Below are 21,861 nucleotides of genomic sequence, written 5' to 3'. Positions count from 1 at the left end.
CGTGAAAGTGGCCAGAACAACGCGCTCCAGGAAAATGGGGGAGAAGAAACTTTTCAATCAGTTCCTGTATCTACAGAAGCACTGTATCTACTTAAAGGGCGAAGACGCTGATTGTGAATTTTTTAAATCAAGTCAAACAAGTAGCAAGAAGGATCTCTAGCATTCAAAAGCCTCTTTCCGTATGCTAGTTACCAAACAACTTCTCTCATGCTCAAGGTAGGTTATTCTCTGGCCAAGGCAAGATGATGTGTCATTCAGAAAATTGCACCAGACAAACACATTTCTGCTTCTCCTCTGGTTAGAGCATCATTTTGGACATTAAGTCCATAAATTATCGATAAACTACTGCGTGTGTATATATATATTACATCCCAATACCTGTAATAAAACAGACTCAAATCACAAAGTCAACAAGTAAAATAATAACATAAAGGAAAAATATTTCATTATTTGTTGAATAAAGCAAAAGCTGTTGTGACTTACACCAGCATTATATAGAACTGTTAGTCTACTGAGAGCTACATCCATTCTGCTCAGTCCAGTTACTAAAAGCTCAGAGACGACCCAATGCAAGATTTCTGCAATATTTTACATACTGTAACTTCCACTTCTCAACTTGCTGTCAGATGCAAATAGAGAATTGGAATATTCACGGTAAAGCTGGCTGAAGAGTATCTTGAGTACAGTAGCTTACATAATTTTTATATTGGTTTAATCAAAAGAAAAACTTCAGTCAACATTTGGAAGAGCTCTGAAAATGCTCTGTGATTCTAAATCTGTTATGATTGCTTTTTTGGCAGCCAGATTAGGTTTACTGAGGCATTAACAGGAAAGAAAACGGAAAGGCAGGAGGAAGCAAAATGAACACTCTCATAGGCAACACTGCCAGACACGAACATAAAGAAGGAAACGATGCAGTAAAAATGATGTGACGTGGAGACTGGTCAGGCCAAGGTGAGACAGCTGTTACACTGCAACTGCAACATACCACGCTGAGCATACATTCAGTGTAACCTTGAGCTCTTCCTTCCCATCTGTGGTAACCACCTCATGTTACTGCTTGGTTTTAAGAGCTGCAGGACAGGGATGGCCTTTGGGATGTGTGTCTAGCAGGTCAGGTCAGTCAGTCCTACCGTAACACAAATCCAAGATATCTCCTAGCAAGTGACAGACGCTAGGATCTTCTTTATAGCCATTGATCAGGAAACAGAATGGGAAGCAGATTGTTTTTTTTTTAACGCACCATTATTCTTCACAGGCCACTGAAGGTAAGCTTCATCTACTGGCTTGCGGTTGTAAGGTTCAGTACAGAGATGTGTTTAAAACTTGAGAAACCATAAGAGCTAGACTTTGTGTTCTTGGAAACATTTTTAATAAAAAAGGAATGCACCTGTACAACTGAAAATTTCTGTATGTTAGAAACGTTGAGTTTCCACTAACTCCAGAAGATCTAAGACAGGGTGGAGAGACCGTCTCCTGACCTTGGCCAGAAGCCCAGCATGACCTTTCAGATGTAGTAAACTACCATTCAGCAGACTCATTCCCACAGCTTTCCTCACTTGAACACCAGAAGAATAATTCTTCTCCAGGCTAAATAAAGCAGTAAGGGAGGAACTGGGCTGGCTGGAGGGTGGGGGAAGACTCAACACTTGGTAAAGATGGGATGGAGGCTCCTGTTGACAATTGGTTCAGTCCTCAAGCTTGAGTCTTAGCTTTTTTGCAGGCTGGCAGTGTTGTTTCTTCCTCCTCAACCTTGCGAGGCTTCTTCACCGTGTACACTACCCCACAGGCACTCTTCCGAGTTTCTGGAACATACAAGCAGAAGCTGTAGTACATCAAATAAAATGACACTAATGCATTTAAAGCATACTTATTGCAGGTGCCCATGCCCCAAAGCACAGTTCAACACGTTTAACAGCCAGCCAGCACACACAGCAGGTAAGCAACCTGCATGGGCAGGGATACTCTGGCCTTATGGAGTGGGGAAACTAAAGGGGGAAATCCGATAGTGGGTGTAGAATTACAGCAAACATAAGGGAAAACTGAGTTCTGCAGGGTTTGAGGGGCTGCAGACACACAAAACCATAGGAAACCAGGCTTACTCAGTTCAATAGTCACAGAAGGACACATTCTTGAAACATTGTCAAAAGTATTTCTGCATTTCTGAGCAAAACATACTGTTCTTAAAAAAAAAATAACAAAAAAAATGTATTCACATACCCCAGGATTCTTAAACAGACTATGCTGGCACAGCTATAGTGGCAGAGGCTCCCCTATACACACCAAGTAAGTGGCTTTATGGTATTCAAGAATATTTTATTTACAGAACCCTCAGCATTACCATAAAATACTACTGTGTGATGTTATCAAACTCCTCATATGTTTGCCTAACAATCTAGTGAGCCCAATCCAATTTCAGAACTACTGGTGGGAGGCTTCCCTGCAAAATTTGAGGTCGAAGAGATTCCCTACAAATACTTTGTTAGCAAAGAGGCTCTGCAAGAACGTTGCCAAAATATATTGACTTATTCTGGGCCAGTATTCTTTGGGGGACAGGGAAATGACATCTGCTATTTAATTTCACAGATAAGATAGATGACTGTCTTGAGAAATCCCACATAAACTTGACAAAAATTCTTCCAACACGCTGTCTTCATGTAGACAAGTAGCAGGCTGGAGGAGGACCCTGTTCACAGAAATGCCCTCTCCAAGAGATCAAAGCTACCTACTGTGAATTACAACAGGTTCAAGCCCCACCTCTACTGAAACACGAGGTGCAAACCAAATCCTACTGTGCGTTTGAAACTTAGAACAACTCAAGTTGTTGGGAAGGTGACTAAAAATCATACATACCCAACAAACTTTGACAGAGGCAGAAATTAAGAGCTAGATCCAACTACACAGTCACAAAGTTAAACTGCCATCAGAATAAACAACAAATATCAAGAAACACTAAGAACCAATAAATAAACATGTGAAAGGGAGGGTATAGATGGAGAAATTGGTGATGCAGTGGAAAGCAAGGGTCTAAATTGATTGCTGGAACACAAACTGTGGCATCTCTTTGCTGCACTGACACCAGGACACAAAATACAACTGGAAACCTTTTGATTTCCAGTGCAGGGGGCCACAAGCTAAATTTCCACTTTCTTAATATTAAAAGTGGGCAAGCAGAAGAGAACTACTGTGAGCTGCCTCTGCTGAGAGCATAAGGAAGCAAGTTTTGTTTCACCAAAACACTTCAAGCCATCATACACTGTATGAAATATTTTTTCTAAGCAGCAAGCACTCAGGGTATTTGATTTTGCACCAAGTTTGAAATGGTCCACACTGAAGAGCGGGCCAGAAATAGACCACATAATGAAGCATCAGAAAGGGACGTGGCAAAGGCTGCTTCTGCACTCATGCTGCAAGACAGGAAATGCAAAACACATGCGTCCCAATTTTCTTGAAGTCAATGATGTAGTTTCTGCTGGTGTCACCGAGACCAGCATTCAAGCCTTTCTGGAACAAGGGATAGTTTTACTATGGAGCACAACAGGCAGGTCTGTGTTTTGGCTAAACAGTTTATGACTCGTTAATGTGGTTAAGCGAGTACTCCAGTACAGACAGCACGATCAATTCAGCCACTGATTTGCTAACATGGCAACAAGGGAAAATAAAACACACTTGCTGCACAAGCTCCTCTTCGTGCATTGGACAAAGGAGCTAAAACCCCAAGGTGACTTACTCTATAAGGTCTTGGACCTTTTGGAAAATATGCATTAACATGAACTTAGTTAAGAAATGCAAGTGTTACTTAGGTAAGTTTGCATGCGCTTTTCACTTACCTCCATGAAGCATGGTGGCTCTGCAGTTGGTAGACACGGCTGCCTTGGCTTCGCTTTCTGACAGGCCAAACAGCAAGCCTCTGTCATCTTTGTTCAGGATCAAAATGCACAGAAAGGAACTAACAGAATAGGGAAGTCTGTCTGCGTGATAGGTTTGCTTACTCTACAAATAACCAGGAATTAGCAAAGCTGTAACTCAAAGTGACATTTTGCATAAGGTTACCCAGAGGCAGGGAACCGAGGCACCCAGTTCTCCTGGCTGCAGTTCTCCAGCAGCCCTCCTGGAAAGCGCCTGGCAACCTTGCTTTTTTCCAGACAAGAAGATGTACTTTTGAAAATAAAAGTCTGTCAACACAGGAACATTTTTATAGGCATAACCAAGTAAAAAAATGACCCCAATGAAAATTTCAGTTTTGGGGAAAGGGCATTGTCTGATACAAAAGCATTATGCTGAAAAGTTCCCAGCCACCTTGAGCAGGGATGACACCAGATTACGTATGTCAATTTGAGTTGAGCCTGACTGCTCTTTTTAAGAGGGAAGGAAACGTTGCACATAAAATCCTTCCAGGCCACAGAGCCTCCCACATGGTTCTCATGACTCAGAGCACGCTCCTCCCCTTCAAGGGACAGTCCAGATACGCGCTCGGGGGCGGGGAGAGGGAGTAGTAAGAATGCATCCAAATTCCTAAAAGAAGGGAGAAAAGACACTCTCCTTGGTTTCTAGAACACAACCACTTATTTAACAGCACATATGTAACTAAGGACTGGAAAATTCAGAACAGAAGTAACCAGCACCCAGATAGGAACTTTTTCTTTCTTATTATAAAGATGATTTTATAGTTTCTTCTATACCAAGGATGTGGTACCTTGGAGATCATAAGTAATAATTTCTGGTTTGGTTTCACAGTGTCCATAGATTTTTATTGTTTTTATTAATTTCTCTACTTACACCCACACAATATCAATGCATATCACAACAAAACATACCTGTACTGAACACAGACATTACTATTTTGACTGCTCGTGCCACCCCATGATCAAGATCTGTCACTCCTTCCACACCCACTCAGAGCCCTGATTCATTGAATTGGTCACCAACAACCATCAATGTGTAAGGTTCAAGGAGGGAAGTATTTCAAAACCACTTTGAACTTTCACATGTTATTATTAACTGCTGTCTTTGACTTAGAAAAAGGATACAGATTAGCCACATCGTAAGGACCTCGTAGTTCTAGAGGCTAAAACAAAACAAGGAAGGTTGGATATGTGCATGCACTCTCTCGCAGGCTGACAAGTGTGAACAGGCAGGACAGGGCTACCAGGAAGGCAAGATTAAATGCCACATAACAGCAAGCTGCTGAAGATGCAGGAAATCAAGCAAATACTATTATTTTGGCAAACAGAGTCCCCATCTGGGAGAAAACTGTAATGGAAAATACCACAGCAGCAAAAAAAACCCCACCCAAACAAACAAAAAAACCCCCAAACCCCACAATACAATTCTTTGGTAAAACAGATTGACCAAAAAAACCCACAAGATGGCAATCATATTTAAAATTACAATTTTTGTATGTTTAATACATAATTAAAGCTGTATTTTCAGCCACAAATAAATTCTCAAATTTTTCTGACCAACAAAAATCTGGAACTTACCCTTTCAGCTGCACTAGATATAACAATGTTCTGAAAAACAAAAGAGAACAAACGTTCATCTGTCAGACAGCACCAAGAAATGAAAAAAAATCAGCAAGCAGCAAAGACTTTATGAGCATTAGCTAAGTTCAGGCTCAGAGCCCAATTAACCATCACAGTATCTGATACCATCAGAGTATCTGATGCCCTCAGATGAAGTGAACTCTAGCAGAGTGTGGATCTTAATTTGGGGACATGAATAAACCCAGGTTATCTCCCTGTCCCCTACAGAGAGAGGGGCAGGGGGACAAGCCCTCCTTTGCAGTTACAAACCCTTCACAGACAAATGTGAGCTGAATAAGCACTGCACCTTCTAGAGGGATAGGCTAAGCAGTATAAATGTCAGTGATGGCATTAAGCAAGTACCTATCAGCCCATATGTCCCATAGTGGACTTTAACGGGACCATAGTGGTAAAGAAGAAATGCAGAGTTGCACACACTGTGTTCCCCCTTTATTTACACTAGCTGCAAGAGGCCCCACAAACATGGCAACTCGGCCTGAGCTGTAACAGAAATGGACTTAGAAGAGGAGTCCAGGATCCCCCAGAAGCAGCTTACAAATAGTGCTTTTAGACAGTTTGTTGCTCCCAAATTTTCAGCCTACTCTCTGTGTTGCGGTACAACTCAATCCTAACCTCAGCATTCACGTTGGCCTTAATCAAACTCACAGTAGTTGAGGAAACCTGTCTGCAGCTAGGCAGTGGCTGCCAATTCATGCCATACGCTCACTTCCCTCAACACTGGCACCCCATGAAAATCACCAGGCAGAGAGATATCCTTCTCCCTTGTCTCCCAAAGGGTTTCTACAGAACAGGTACGTGACTGCTCGGGGGTTGGCAGATACCACAGCTCAGCTGCCAGCGCTCTTCTGATGTTAAACCCATCAGATGCTCACCCAGGAGAAGACTGTTTTGTGCAGGTGGAAACTGCAGCAGCAGCAAAAAATTCCTTGCACCTTTTATTATAATGAATGAAAGGCTTTGGGAACTCCTGCTTGAGTGGGTGGGAATGAGAATCGTACTGAAGCAGTGACTTTCCCTCTCTGACGTCAGTACCACCAACACATCACACCACCTCCAGTTACAAGGTGGGGCTTTTGATCCCTTCCCCGCTCTGCTTTGCTTGTCCTGCCACCTCCCCAGCACAAAGAGCAGGGCAGACACTGGAAGAAAATGCTCTGTGCGCAGCTGGAACTCAACCCATAAAGAGCTACTTGAACAGAAATGACTGCATGCTCACACTGTGCCCAAAGTTTCCTCGTGTGCTGAGGAGGAAAGGATGGGACACACAACTCTGCCTTAGCATAGGGAAAGTCGGAAGCGGAAGCAATACATACATCGAAGTGACTTAACAGCACACATCACGATGGAGCCTAGGACATTCTCTTCTGCGTAGTTCACCTTTAAAATGACTGCACTATGGATCCCAAGGGTGCTTTTGAGCTTCAGGGGTGCAAGAGTTTGCTGGGAAAATTCAAGTCTCCTGCTCTGAGCTGCAGCAACCAATGCCTGTCTCCCAGGCTCAGGGAAGCTCCCAGAGCAGCTGCGCAAGCCACCTTGAACCAGCGCAGCATTGTGGTTCACCGCTGTGCGCTGGAGATGCGCTCCGCCTGGTTCAAAGGCAACTGGCTTCCAGTTAGGGGATGGGTAAGACGGGAGAAGGAGACAAGAGCAGACAAGAAAAGCACTGCTAATGAGTGAAGGAGAGGCAGGCAAAGGCAAATCCAAGGGAAAGGCTAAAGGGAAGAACTCAAAGGCAAAACATTATCTCCCCAGGTGAAGGACACAGCAGCTGTTCAGTACGCTGCTCCAGGCACAGCACCCACACTCAGTTACCAAAACACAGGAGGTGAGGGACTGTGGCTATGCACACCTTCTGTCTGGCAAGGCAGGCGAGTCCCTCCCTCATTCCCTGCACATTTGAACATATTTTAAGGACTTCGCTCCATGCCAGTGGAGGACATGAGTAAATTTCTGGCAGTTTCTCTGCCTGACTACAACAGAGGAGGAACAAAAGGATCCAAAAACTGCTACAAGTTGAACAACTATAGGTTACAGAAGGCAAGAACTGCGTGCCAGGTGCCAATGCAAGCAGCCTATGGGCCAGCTATCCCAAAAGGCCTTTAGATAACTGATGGAGACAAACTGCCAGTGAGGCTAATAACCACCTCTGCTGGCCCATCAGGCACTGAGCCTGGAGACAAAAAATAAAGGCAAAAAATACAGACAAACTAGCAGTCCTCTCCCAGCTTTTGCAGTGCGTAACAACAACTTGTCATGCCCAGCTCCCGCTGATTTACCTTCCAGGCACAGATGCACTAGATTGACAAATGCAGGAAGAAAGGGTACTGCGCACAGACCAAGCGCCCGAACGTCTCACTTGCTCTGTTTGTGATGCCAACTCAACTGATACTCTCCAGATCAACAACTGCATGAGAAGCACATCTTTAACTGCACAGAGGAAAGAGCAGCACTGGCAAAAAGGAATACCAAAGGAAAGGGGTTTTGTGTATATGTACCTCATCTCCAAGTCAGTATTTTGTGCAATTAACTCCCAGAGCTGGGCTTCTCAGGAAAGGCCATGCAAACATTCACTTTCTTCTGTAGCACTAAAGGAATTCATCTGTTTGACCCACTCTGCTGTCCTATAAAATAGGCTGCCATGCCGAAGGGGAACTGAGGTAAAGACAGATCTGCTTTTAATTGGCCTTCCAAGCTGTATATCCCACTTCATACTAGATCTGCAGGGAAATGCCAATTTTGGTTTCTCTGGACTAGCTAAGTGCGGCAAAGGCTGTTCCCAATAAAGATGGTGGGAGCTACAATATCTTTTAACTTGGATATGTATTATGATATGCTTCCCTGTTAAAAAAAACCATGGCCTGAGAAGACCCAGCATGCCAGGCAGCTTAGCCTGGGAGGAAGTAAGGTATGAAAGCAATGGATTACAGGCATCTCAGCTGCAAGCATTACTTCTTCTTCGGGTTTCATTAGCAGGGAAGAATGCAGTTGAACTGACTGCAGCAAAGCCCTGGCTGATAGCCATCTAGCTGTTGGGTCTGTTTTGTACACTGGGAATTTACTAACCATTTAACAAAACAAGATTTCTACTTTTTTCTTATTATTTTCTACCCCGCATATTCAAGCTATACTATCAAAGAAGAGCTTTTGGTCAATCAGAAATATGAAATGGGGGATTTTAAAGAGATGCATGGATTTCAGTTCTAGTGCAAACCTTAGATCTCTGGCACTTTTTTCTTCCTTCGTTTTGGGTATTGCATACAATAATAGATAAGTTGTTCTGAAAAAAGAATCTAACAATTTGACAACTTAAGAAGAAAGCATGCAATGGTGCATGGCTGGAAGTATCTGGAGCTAGAATAATTGTGTCCTTGTATCAGTAGGCAAAGATTCAGTCACAGCTTCAGAAACCCCAGCATCAAACTCATTTAAAATGGCTCAGTCTGTACAACTCCAGAAGAATTTGAACTGAATTAATTAGCTTGCTTTCACTTTGAGAACTTACCTTTCCTTTGCAGATCTGCATCAGGCTGATTGCATTTGAAATTGTGTATCTTCTCATTGTGGAGTCTTTGATGGCAGGCGTGTAAAGAAGTTCAAAGTAAATGCCTCGATCTATTGCCTTCACATGAAAGAGAGTGATCAAAAATCAAAAGGAGAGAAGCATAACAATCTAACAACTGCTGTCTATTATTGATGCAGCTTATAACACAGTTTAACTGTGTTATATATGGAAAAAATTAAGGCGGAATTGTTTCAGCGAGAGCACAGCATAGCATTGGGACGGGGAACGTTTCACTGTACACCAGATACGCGTGCTTGAATCTTGGGATGACAGATAAATGTGGTTTAACAAACAAAGAAATACCAGCCACTTATTAGTTGCAACTGGCTTTCCTCTTTCACAGAGTTGAAGAGACAGGTAACCACTGCTGGTCAGAAACAAGTCTTGAAATTTTGAGGATCCTCCCCCTCTAGCCCCACAGCCTGCTGTAAGGAAGACCACCGCTTCCCACAGTACCCGCATCTTGCGGATGAGGAATTTGTCCTTGCATAAAAGCAGCAGCGAGGTCCCTCCTCTCCTGTCTCACAGCATACTCTGGTATTTGTGACAACGTTAAATAACAGTGAGTCACAGGAGAGGTTCCAAATAGTAATATATTTTCAGCTGCTTTAAAATCCCTTGCTATCTCTCAAAGTACCTCACCAAAAGCCTAGTATTCTTGTTTTTTGCAAACACACAGAGAAAAGTTAAGCAACTTGCTATAGGACACAGTGAGTTAGCGATGAAGACACAATTCAAAGCTAGGAGTTCCTAGTTCCCTGGCCTATGCTACATTTGCCTGAAATGTTACTCTATGCTTTATAGTCATATTATTAAAAAAATGCTGCAATGTTAATACTGTAAAAGATTCCAGTAACTGAATACGGATGGAATTAATCCAGCTCCCATCCACGCATGACCTCTGAATGCGAACACAACAGAAGCTATGTACACATCAAATGTTTTACACAGAGCTGGTCTGACATCTGCAAACAAGAAGAGAAGCCTGAATTTATCAAAACCAAAACAGGTGATGGCAATACACCAATTTCCAGCCAAGCAGATTTTTAACCTCATCCCCACCACTTCAGCTGCCTGCCAATCTGTCTGTCTGGCATCACAACAACCAAAACTGACTGCCTGAGGGTGCACAAAACCAGTCTGACAGACAGACTGCCTTGAAGCTGGCACTGTGGAAGCTGAGAAGTAGTTTGTAAGAAAAATGCCTCCAAACACAGGGCTCCAAGAGCCACCCAACTCCTCACCTGGGTCAGCTGCTGGAGTTTCAGGCAGCTAGGGTACTTTCAAACAACACTTCATACAAAATTGTGATTCCAAATGGAATGTTGAAATTCCCAGTCTGTAGTAAATTCCAAAGTATTACTTTTGTTTTGTTTCAGGATTAATTCTAGTTAATTTTTAATTTTTATTCTAGGTCAAACTTTCTGTAGAAGAGGAAATAGGATTTCTAGCTGATTTCAAATTTAAATTTTTAAGCACTAAGGAGTACATCAGCCAAGAATGCCCACGCGGAATGAACCCTGACATATACTCAGAGGAAAAAACTAGTTCACCTAAGAGCATGTTCAGATTAAGCTTTCTGGCAAACCACCAACAGCAGGCAGAATTGTATTAACAAAATATTTGATCCATGCTGATAGCCATCTTGTGTCCCACAGCAAATGTTTAGCAATTCCACATTTGGATCATTTGCCAAGACATTCCTTTGTCTAAGTATGGATTCAATACAGTTATCCTCCAAATAACTGCAACAACATCCTTCTCCCAAATTAACACTGTCATTCACATTCTCCTGTCTTTTAAATCACAGGGCTGTTTATCTATTCTGACACAGCTGTACCACTTCTGGTTTGGGAGGCAGCTTCGTCAGCAATCACACCACATCTCACTGCTTCACACAGCAGTGCCCTTAAGGCTCTGTTTCCATTCCTTGGGAACACCACTTCTCCTTCTTAAGCGGGGGACAGGAAGGAGAAAGAGAAAGAACATACACCACTGTGTATTAAATGCTGCAGTTGAGGCCCTGAAGTGAAGGACATCTGAAATAACACTATACATTATGCAAGAAAATAAAAGAACCACTTGGATGGGAATGGTGGGAGGAAAATGGTAGGGAATTCAACTCAGACTGACATTAAATACAGAATTTAACAGCAAGAAAACAATTTAGATGTAAATTTACCATATTCACAGGGGGCCTTCGGAAGTAGAATGGCAGCTTTTCTGTTACATTTATGCATACCAGATCCACATCTAGAGTTGTGCAAGCGATCTACAGCAAAGAAATAGGAACAGATTATTAGATAAGCCAAAAAACGTGTAACCAACTTTAGGTGCACTGATATTCTCCTTCATTTCTTAATGCAAGAATGTCTCTCCAGGACGAGTTCAGTTTTAAAATGCACAGGTACTATGCCTTGCAGGTATCCCAGTAAAACAGCAGGGCTACAGGTGCACAGCTTAAGCATTTTGGGCTTAAAACGCAAGTCTTCAGAACTACTTTTCCAATAAAATAATGACCAACCCAAAGGCAAGACTTACTGCTTTGTTCTTATCCGACATAGGACGTGCAGAAACAACGCTGGCCTTTGGCAAAAGAACTCACAGCTAATGAAGGACAACCCCTGTTTACAAAGAGAACAGCCCAGGAACTGCCTCTTACCCCATCACTAATTCCAGTGTAGCAACCGCTTGTTCTACGGATTAAGTATTTTTACTAGAAGCAACCAAAAAACTGAAACAGAAGCAGAATGTTGGACAGTGACTGGTGGTGCCCCACGCCCAGTACTGGAAGCCGATCCACAGGGCCTCACTTTCCTGGCTGGGTGGGGAATGTGCAGCCCTTCCTGAAAGCCACATCTCTGGAAAAGTCTCAAGATGGCACTGGAGGTCAGAGTTTAAAAGTTTAGCTTTGTACTCACACCACAATTTACAGCCTGTATTAAAACAGGGAAGGAACGAACAAAGGGTTGAGAATCTCCACGCTGACTTACAGAGGAAAATTAAGTGCACATAAAAGGGAGCCCTTGACTTACATATCATCTCATGCACACAAGGCATGTAGGAACTATATGTGCCTAGCCCCTAAAGATGATTACACAGAGCCAGATTAACGTCTGTAAGCAGCATTGTAACAAGGAAGACAAAATGGGCTGAAGATGTTGAAAAGGAATTTTCTACGTGTAGGAGAACCCTCTGCTTTCAGAAACCCGCCAGCAACTGCTCCAAATACACCTGGGCCAGGTGCTAACCATTCATCCCTCCTCACACTGGCACAAGAGCAGTGGGGCTGGCGGGGAGTCCCAGGGCTGGGCTGCGGGGTAGCCGCACTCTGCTCTAACGCAGGGCAGGCTATTGCTTTGCAAACTAGTCTTCTACCAGTTTGTTCACATGAAATTTGGATGGAGATGGGAGCAGAGGCCAGCTTTAGGAATGTTTCTTAGCTGCTGATACACTCCCTCCTAGACAAAAGCACCACAGCACACATGCAGGCAATTCAAAGATCCAGCAAACCACAAGGTTTTTGATGTTAATATGTTACCAGGCCATCCAGACTAAACTTTATCTTCATGCCCTACCTGTCAGGCAGGACACGGTTGGAATCTATTGCATCACATTAGACTTGCATGTGTAACTTTAGCCCTACTGCAGCCAGTTTAAATCCTTCTCTTACGTGGAGCACAAACTACCATCTAGACAGAGGTGATTTATGGGAACACACACAGAGCAAATAGCTCTGAATCATGTCCTAGAAAAGATGTCAGTGAGACTGTAGGAAATTCAGGAAGAGAGAAAGCTGAAAATGAAGGAAAGCAAAAATACACATCAGAAGCATGCAAGTTGCCCTATGTGATGAGAAAACAAGCCTTCCTAATCAGCTCCAGAAACACTGGAAAAACTCTTTTCCATTTTGCAAATTAAGCACAGTGGGAAAGGGAGTGACCCAAATGCCAGGGTATCTACAGGATTCCAGTGACAAGAACATTTCAGAAAACACCACCAAGGAAAAACAAGTTTAAGAGCCATATTTCCCCATAAGGAGGAATTCCTGCACTGCATGGAAAGTTGGAGAGGAGATTTCTCCAAACACTCCGATGTTCTGCCTAGCTTTGGCTGCTGGACAAGTCACACACAGAGGCAAGTTAAGGTTACCCTGCCTGCTGAAAGGATCTGAAGTGCAAAAACTTCATACAGAAAATGATATGCAGCAGTTGCACAGCTGGGTGCTTGCGCGGCCGCACCGCAGGCAAGAGCCCCATCTGCTGGGAAACTCCAGAGAGCCATAAATAAATAAATTCTCCACTGCTTAGATGGCTGAAGAAAGCTTTGGCAAACATTTTAGGAATAAACATTGAAATTTGGCTTTGCACTACATCCTCAGACTTATATAAGCAAGTTTTTTTAGATACTGGTGATCTGCTAATTGCTGACAAGCAGCAGGCAGAACTAACTAGTATGATTAAAACAGTCAGAATTCTTAAAAAGCAAAAATTTTTAAAAGCAACAGGCACGGACCTTATTACTAGCATGGAGTGGGCATTCCTGTTGCAGCCCAAAACAATCCTCTTGGGAGACTTAAAGAAGGAGCATGTTCTACAATTATCTGGGCAAACACAGCTTCCTCATAACCCTGAGGATATAAATTATTTGGAGAATTTGAGCACATCTTTCAGTACATATCACTGCCACACTCAGTCACAGAAAAGCTTCCCTGGCTCGTGACAAGGGGGCATAAACTGGTTTTGGGCCATGCTAAAATTAGAGGACATCTCCAACGGTCACGTATTTCTTTTACAAAACCATGAAAAATCATGTTCTATGGAAAATAATCCAGGTGCCAAATTGTTGGTGAGAAAGATGACGCTCTCAAGGTAGCGTTGAGTTACCAACAGCCAATTTTAAAATATAAAGTTAATTTGTGGTGCAAGACCCACCCTAGAAGGCTTTATCCTTAACAGCGAAGATCCATGAGTTCTAAGAGCCAGAGGTATATGCTGAAACTCCATGCATAATGTCATTTGCGCCAGACTCCCTGTTGATACCTCTACAAAATTGACACAGCTCTCCACAGACAGTTAGAAAATCTAAAATCTTTAAACAAAAGACAAACATACAGATCTGCCCTGAATGTGAACATGTAAGGATGGAGTCTTTCACCTCACGCAGTTTGCAAGAAACATGCTTTGGTTCCCTCCCCAGCTCCAAGAGCCGCCAGCATGGAAGCAACGAAGACCGTCTCACTGACAATCCTGCTTCCTTCCTAACACACTGTCCATCACCTGTGAGAGTGTCAGCTTAAACGGTCGCTATCTGCATCGGCCCGCCCAGAGCATAGCCATCCTCTTTGTGCCGGCACTACTATCCGCGTGGCTGAACGCTGACTCAGAGCGGGAAAGTGGATCTGCCTGCAAAATAACTTGGCAAAAACCCTGGTTCCTTTTCAGCCAAAAGCGTGTTCCTCAAACTGAACTGCCATGCAGCTTAGCAAGCAGCTTCACCAGCAGAGCAGACAGAGTAGCTGTTTATAGAATCACAGAATCATAGAGTCGCTTAGGTTGGGAAAGACCTTTAAGATCAAGTCCAACCATTAAACCAGCCTTAAACACTGCTGCAGCTGGACATCCAACCACAGCAGAACTCACAATATGGCTGAAAATAAAAAATACCCACCCTTAAAGGAGAGAAAGCCCTTCCCCCCAAAAACAACAGAGCATGCCCCTGCTGATTACCTGGCTTCAGAAGCTTGTTTAAACACGTGATAAATTGATTGAGCTTGCTTGAGAAGTGAGATTTTACATTGCTGCCAAAGACCAAAAGAAAGAGGTGGAGAGTGGCCCTCAAAAGTATTTTACAACTATTCGCCTCTCTCACACCCCCAAGAGTCCTAAAATCTTGCAAGGGAAATAAAAGCAGTCAGAAATGAGTTTCATTCAGCTGTAACTGTTATAATTAATGCTTGAATTCTTCTGCTGAACGATTCTTTAAAGTTCGCCGCCTTCTTCAGCCTCCTGCTTTGTACTTTACTTGGACAAGTTTTCAAAAAGGAAGGAAAATAATTTAGAAAAACAAAACAGAAGAATATCATTTTCATGTGTCAAAACAAGTACTCAAGAGTACTAGACAGTACCTTTAACTTATTTAAAAAAAAAAAAAAACACAAACAAAAAACACAGACACAGTTTTATACTGACAAGCTCTCTTTGAAAGTAAATTCTGGCACTCCTCCAAAGAGATTCACGTTTTCTTTTGGTGTCCCTGTGCCTTCTTCACACTGCTTTAAACTGCAAGCCTGCTTGCTGCCTGCCAAGGCTAACAGAGACGGGACGCTTCCACCTACTCTTCCAGTTCAGAGTTAATGTTGCTATTTATGAGCTTGCAACAGGTCAGACATCACACTTTTGGGTTTTGTAAGAAAAACATTCTGACAAAAAGATGACTTGCTTCCAGATGCTCCACTTGATCAGACCACTCACATCAGCTGTTACCAAGTGTTTGAGAACAATTTAATTAAAAATTAAGAGAGACGGAGATAACAAACACCTATCACCCAACAAGCCAAGCTGAGATCATTCTGCCTTGGACGGTGTTTTAGAACTAGGAATTTTTCTGGTAGGAAGGGTCTATTCAAGATATAGCAGCTATGGATAAAAGCTGGAAGACAGTATGATGCTTGGTGCTATTAGTAACGGCTGAAGAATTACTGCATATAACTGTATTTGTAAATGTCTTCTTCAGTCAAACACCACAAATGGACCAAACCAGTTCATGGTCAAACACACTTCCAACACCTTGTTTTTCTAAAATCATAGAAGTGACAAAGTATTGGGGTTTTTGTTCAAAATACTTACATTTCTATTAATATAAACCAATGCGAAAAACAACAGCGTTGGGCTAAGGTCACAAACCTTAGTCCTAACTAAGGTTTTGAAAATGACTCACACCCTGTTTTCTCTCACTAGCACACTTGGAATGCTACCACTGCTACAAACGCCAGCATCTGTTCGGTAACACTGATACAGCAGCACCTTCAAAGACTCACAAATTTTGTGGATGCAGTTTTCAGTTGCAAGTTTGCTCTGAACAGCCAGGATAAAATCTGAGTGAGAAAATGACTGTCTGCCCTTCAAGTATTTCCCCCGAGGCTGCTCTACTTTTGTACAGCCTCAGTGGTCGTCTCAGCAGGAAAAGTAACAAACATATCTCGAAGTCACAGAAGTGAACCTTCTCTCACTCAACTTGAGCATCCAAAACAATCAAAACAAAACCAGAAATCTCAGTCTAGCAATGGAGCAAGGGTCGTATGTTTGATCAGGCATGTTTACTTTTGAATATTTTATTTTATCTGTTCATAAGAAGCTATGACAACCAGAACTAACTCCGTCTTGTAAGCTCTTGCTCCTCTTTTGATTTAAAATAAAGAAAAAAAAAGAAAAATTAAAGAAAAAGAGACCAGCTATTCATTTGGACGAACTTCCAAGAGAAGACCTAAGACTAAAAGGAAGAAGGTAACTCTCAGAACCATGTTAGTTCCGCTTTAAAATCCTCCCACTTTCCCTAACATTTCAGAGACCAGGAACAATTAGTGCTAACAGATGATAGCAAATGTGTTTTGGAGAAGCTGTAAGAGTTTGAGGTTAAAGTTCAAGACAGAAGTTTACATGCTAATAGTGTGTGTGTGTGTATATATATATATATATGAAAAAAATATATTTTTTATATATATATACACAAAAGAAAAAAAAAAGAAGCATGTTTTCCTTCCTCAGTAGGGAGGACTACTCAGTAGAGTACAAGACAATCGAAGGAAACCACAGCGAAGTGGCACACAAGTCCATTCATCGGGTAGATATTTCAGACTTTAACCAGTCACCTCAAGGCCTTGCAGCCTCTTGCAATCCCTCCCAACCTTCTCAGTCTATCAACTGACCAGGCAGCCTATGTTGCTTAATTAGCCCCATTGACATGCAGGCCTGTATAAAATGGGAAATAAAATCAGAACAAAACATGTACTCAAACTAGCCAAGGCACTAAGAGTTATTGAATGGGCATTACCAATCAGATGATTGTACTTACATGGAACAATTTCTCAGTCTTTGGAAAAACTGCTATGATGTCATATAACCTTATATTTGCAGATGTTGATCTCTACAAAAGGAGGAAACAATTACTACCTTGAATTCTGGCAGACGCCAAAGCTAAGCACAACAATTATGACCAAAATAATGAGAAGAAAATCCCTTTTTCCCTTTCAAGTACAATTACGTAGTAGGTCTCTGCTGCGAGCCATACTGTGAAGTCATTCATTCTCATTTTGAGCCTTGTCCCACCCACCTAGTAAGGCACTTACACCTTTTGTTTCAATCATGTAGCACTAAAACATAAACAGACACAGGGCTTGCTCATGGTCTTCTAGTTTATGCACAGAAGTCCAGAAATCACAGAAAAGAACCAAGGACCAGAACTGTTGTCCCATATTGACAAATGATCAACAGAAGCCATATCCAGTCTTGTAAGTCTGCATCTCTTCATGATCGTATTATTTGCTAAAGATGCGATCTGAGAAATCACCGCTGAGTGTCCTATAAAATCCATGAAGTTCTCCCATACAATTTCCAAAGTTTCATTCATTCATTGAGAAAAGGAAATAAAAATTGGAAAATTAATATACTAAATATACTTACCAAGAGATTACAATGGGAAGGATCAGAAACAACAAGTGTTAGCCGGGTTAAGACTTTAATTCTTTTAGATGTCCCCTACAAAAAAGAAATAATACAAAAACTTAAAAAGCTCCAAAGCAAAAATTGTGGGGATTTTCACCCTGTCCACTTTAAAAAGAAAATGGTGCCTTACTCATATTCTTGCCTATACTAATTTTCTAAAGTCTGTAGTTACATTTCCCTATTTTATGTTGATCTGTTTGATATTATACCTGCCCTTTACAAAGAACGACTTACTGTGTTTCTCTGAGGAAGGGTCAATAGAAAGGAGAAAGAAAGAAAGAAAGGGAAAAAAAAAGTAAAATCATGCAGAAAAACTGAGTATCTTTTAATACTGCTATGGTTCCCCAGGCACGCCACAACTGCAAGCAAAAGCAGTTCGTGAATTAACATATGTGAGTAATTTGAAGTACAGACTTGGTTCATTATATCCAAATCTTGCTCCATCAAACCCAGGAAGTTATTTCCAAAACTCAAATTTCAAGAATTATACTGTAACTATTTAACTACAAGAGGATTCAAAATTCACATGAAGCAATTTCTTTAATAATTTCTAAAATAACGAATAGAGCGTACTCTAATGCGAGTGTATCATTCTTCCAATGCTAGCAGTTTTAACAATCAAGCAATGGACAAATTTCTCTTTTCTGTTTAACATGTAATACACACAAAAATCACATACACAAACACACCAAGGTAAAAGATGTAACTCAGAATAATAATACGTAGATAGAATGTAACTAGACATACTTGTACAATAGGCAAAGATGGAAACAACTCTGAAGGAGATACTGGCTTGATAATTTCCTTAAAAGAGAACAAAACAAAGTTTTTCAAAATGTCATGGGTTAAGCTTACAATATAAACAAAAGCTGTGTCCCAATTCTAAAAAGAAATCTGCCATGCTAACAAAACTATTTCCCAGGGACAATACACAGACCACATGAAAAGTTAACTCCAAGGCAATTATACAGAATTATAAATGGGAGTTCTGTCACAAATGCAGACATTTGTATTGCGTCTAGATGTGCATTCTGCAGATAAAGCTATTTGGGAACATGTAATAAGGCATGTAGGTTTACAAGAGAAAACACACTAAGAACAAATAACCTCAACAAAAATTACCTGTTTCTTTTCTTTAAAATCGATGACATGATTAAGAGCAACTGCAGAATATCCCACTGAAAAAGTAAACACATAGTAAGACTATTTTGTCCAGTAAACTAATGGAAACAAATGCAAACAGAAACCTGTTAAATACTCATCACTTAAATGTCTCAAAATTAATAATCACGTGCATATTTACCGTTCACATTTTTTTTCCTGAAGATTAATTCACCGAAAAAGTGCCTTAAAATAAAAAAATCCTGTTTGCCTTTTAATACACCCCAGCCCTGACAACACTTACTTGATGGCAGAGCTTTATGAACATGAACACTTGGGGTCTTTTGGGGTCCCCAAGATTCTGCCCTAGTTTGGTTCTGTTGATGATTTTCTTTAGGGAAAACGGTTAAGGACTTTCAGGATAGTTGTTAAAACTGCAGACAACACAGAGCTGGGAGAGATACAGCTATAGGAGAAGGCAAGGCGAGCATTCAAAATGATGCTAACAAAACTGATGAAAAGGTCTCGTTCAGCAGGGATGAGAGCAAGATGGTATACTCGCCAAAGACAAATCACCCCCCAAACACTGGACAGGCAGCACCTGGCTGTACGACAGTTCTGCAGAAAAAAGATTTAGGCCATAAGAAACTGCAGGCAGAAAAACGTGTCCGCGTTGGGAAAAAAACAACCGCTACACTGGGATAAACAGGCAGGGACAGAGCCTGCAAGGCGAACACGAGCTCTCCTTGCTGCTCAGCGCTGGGCAGACCTCAGTCCCGGGCGCTTCACTGGCAGAAAACCCCAAGTGGAACACGGAGAGCGGAGAGCAGCGAGGGGAAACGCGACGCGCCCGGGAAGCAGGTGGCGAGGTTTGGCCTTTGACCTACGCTCAGCCTAGCGGCTCAGCCGGCCTGGCGGAGCTGCCGCTCGCGTCCTGCTGCTCTCCGGGCCGGGCCCAGCCCTCCCCAGCTCAGGCCCACCGGCTCCGCACCGCAGCCGCAGCCCAAGCCCCGGCCCCGGCCCCGCCGCCGAGCCGAGCCCCGGGCCGGCCCTGCCGCCGTCCCCGCTCCCGCCGTGCCCGGGGCACTAACTCACAGTGCGCTGCGGACTCCAGCAGGCTCTGCAGGGACTTCTTGTCCGGCCCCTGCGGCAGGTTCAGGTCGGCGAAGCCCGCCATGCTGTGCGCAGCGGAGGGGCGGGCCGCAGCCGAGGGGCGGGCCGCAGCCGGGCACGGCACCCGGCACCGCCCCCCGGCGGCCCGCGGCAGCCTGGGGCTTGTAGTCGCCTCTGGTCCCGGGCAGACGGGGCCCCGCGCCCGGCGGGAGGGGTGTCAGCCCGGCGGCGTTCACCAGCTGGATTGACAGAGCCGGGGCAGCAGGCGAAGAGGGTGTTTCACATCACCGCGGATACGCTTCGGTCGGAGGTGCTCCACCAAAGGGCTGCGATGACCCAGGGGAAAGCCCGTGTGGTCTCTCAGATCTCTGGCGGGGCTCGGCTCTGAAGACGATCAAACCTGGCTCTGAAGGAGATCAAACCTGGCCCTTTGCAGGTGAAGCAGAGCAGGCCGAGGCACACCGCTCTCCTCAGAGCCCTCTCCGGTACCCACCAGGTGGAGCAGTCGCCTTGCTCGACGGAAGCACTGCCAGTTAAACTAGCTGAGCTCCATCTGAATACTGTCAATACAAAAAAAGGAATCCTTTCTAGTTATTGAAAGGTCTTCTGTTTCCAATGTTAGCTAAAAAATATGTGAAATAGAGCCCGAAGCTGCCACATCAAGAGATATCCCCAAGGATAGGACTGAGGAATTGTAATAGACCAGTAATCAAATACACATTCTCTATGTAGCACAAATACCGTTCTACCATGGATAAGTAGCATAGGATATGTAAAATACAGGTGGTAATTACTACTATTTTTTTTTTTTGTTTGGGGACTTACAGCAGCTGCTGAAGACAGCGGGTCTGCAGTTCCCGTCCAACTTCAGGTGGCACTCCAGGGCCTCGGCCGGGCCGGGAGGCCTCCGCTTTCTCTTTCTTCAAACTGGGCTAAATGTTCACGAAGGGAAGTCTGTGGGGTATCTGGAGCTCTGAATCCTTAACGATGCAAAAATGCTTCTAACCAAGGCCAAGGTGTCGATGCTGCCAACTCCTGGTATGTCCCTGCTTACGGGGTCTGTCCTTGGTGCAGCTTGGGCCAGCTGTGCCTGGGGACTTGTGGCTCGTTTCTACCAAAGAGATCACACCGTTTACAATGGATGACCAAAAACCAATAGAGCCTGCGTGGCATGATTCTGGCCTTGCTGTCTGATGAGTTACAAAGACCTGGGATGGTGGTAGCATAGAAGCTACTTGTGGGCTCCAGAGACTGGAGTAGGAGCTCAGCACAGTCTTGGGGGTCGGTAGACAACCGCCTGTCACATCTCTGTGACAGGGAAAAGACATATCTCTCTGAAAGGGAAAAAAACCCAGCTGGTAAACCGTCTTTGTTCTTGCCACATCTATAGCAGCATTTTGTTCTTGACAATATTGGGTCAAGATACTTCAGTAAAGGAGCTCTGTTTTGGCCTATCTGCATCCATAAGGTGTTTGCCTGTTAGACCAGCCAGTCCTGCTTCTCTGCCAGTTGTTCAAACAAGCAGCATAGCCTGAATGGTGTTCTCAGGCTTTTCTTTGATGTGAAAATGGAAGAGCTTGAGTTCAGGTTTTCTTTGACTGAATGTATGATGGAACTTGATTTAATTTGCCTTAATGAATGTAAGAAGCAATCCATAAACATGTAACAATTATTTTTGGATGGCCCTACTGCAGCAGTGTTCAGAGACATCAAACAGGATTAAGCAGCTTTTGTGTCTGGCCTCGAGGCATTTACAACAGAGAACATTTAAACAGATCTTCGTGCAGAAGATCTGCAGAAACCTATTTGCTGTAAT

At 43.1% G+C, this 21,861-nt stretch overlaps 1 protein-coding gene across 3 annotated transcripts; it reads right to left on the bottom strand.

Annotated features, from left to right (window-relative positions):
• Positions 1–695: 695 nt before the first annotated feature.
• On the bottom strand, positions 696–20,178 carry RPP30 (ribonuclease P/MRP subunit p30). Of its 3 annotated transcripts, XM_075154681.1 has the most exons (12): positions 20,028–20,120; positions 19,237–19,550; positions 18,954–19,009; positions 18,579–18,635; positions 17,790–17,864; positions 17,182–17,253; positions 11,291–11,380; positions 9,049–9,165; positions 5,484–5,513; positions 5,031–5,068; positions 3,831–3,910; positions 696–1,805 (listed from the first exon to the last, which is right to left on the bottom strand). In XM_075154681.1, coding segments are annotated over exons 2-12 (726 nt in total). In that variant the 5' UTR covers positions 19,238–19,550; positions 20,028–20,120; the 3' UTR covers positions 696–1,695. The 3 variants fall into 3 exon arrangements, with proteins under 3 accessions (XP_075010782.1, XP_075010780.1, XP_075010781.1); XM_075154679.1 differs by lacking the exon at positions 19,237–19,550 and having other exon boundaries at positions 20,028–20,178; XM_075154680.1 differs by lacking the exons at positions 18,579–18,635; positions 19,237–19,550 and having other exon boundaries at positions 20,028–20,146.
• Positions 20,179–21,861: the final 1,683 nt, after the last annotated feature.

This window comes from Calonectris borealis, chromosome 7, assembly GCF_964195595.1.
Source record: "Calonectris borealis chromosome 7, bCalBor7.hap1.2, whole genome shotgun sequence".
NCBI lineage: Eukaryota > Metazoa > Chordata > Aves > Procellariiformes > Procellariidae > Calonectris > Calonectris borealis.
Note: the sequence above shows the minus strand (reverse complement) of the source record. Positions and strands in the feature narration are given on the sequence as shown.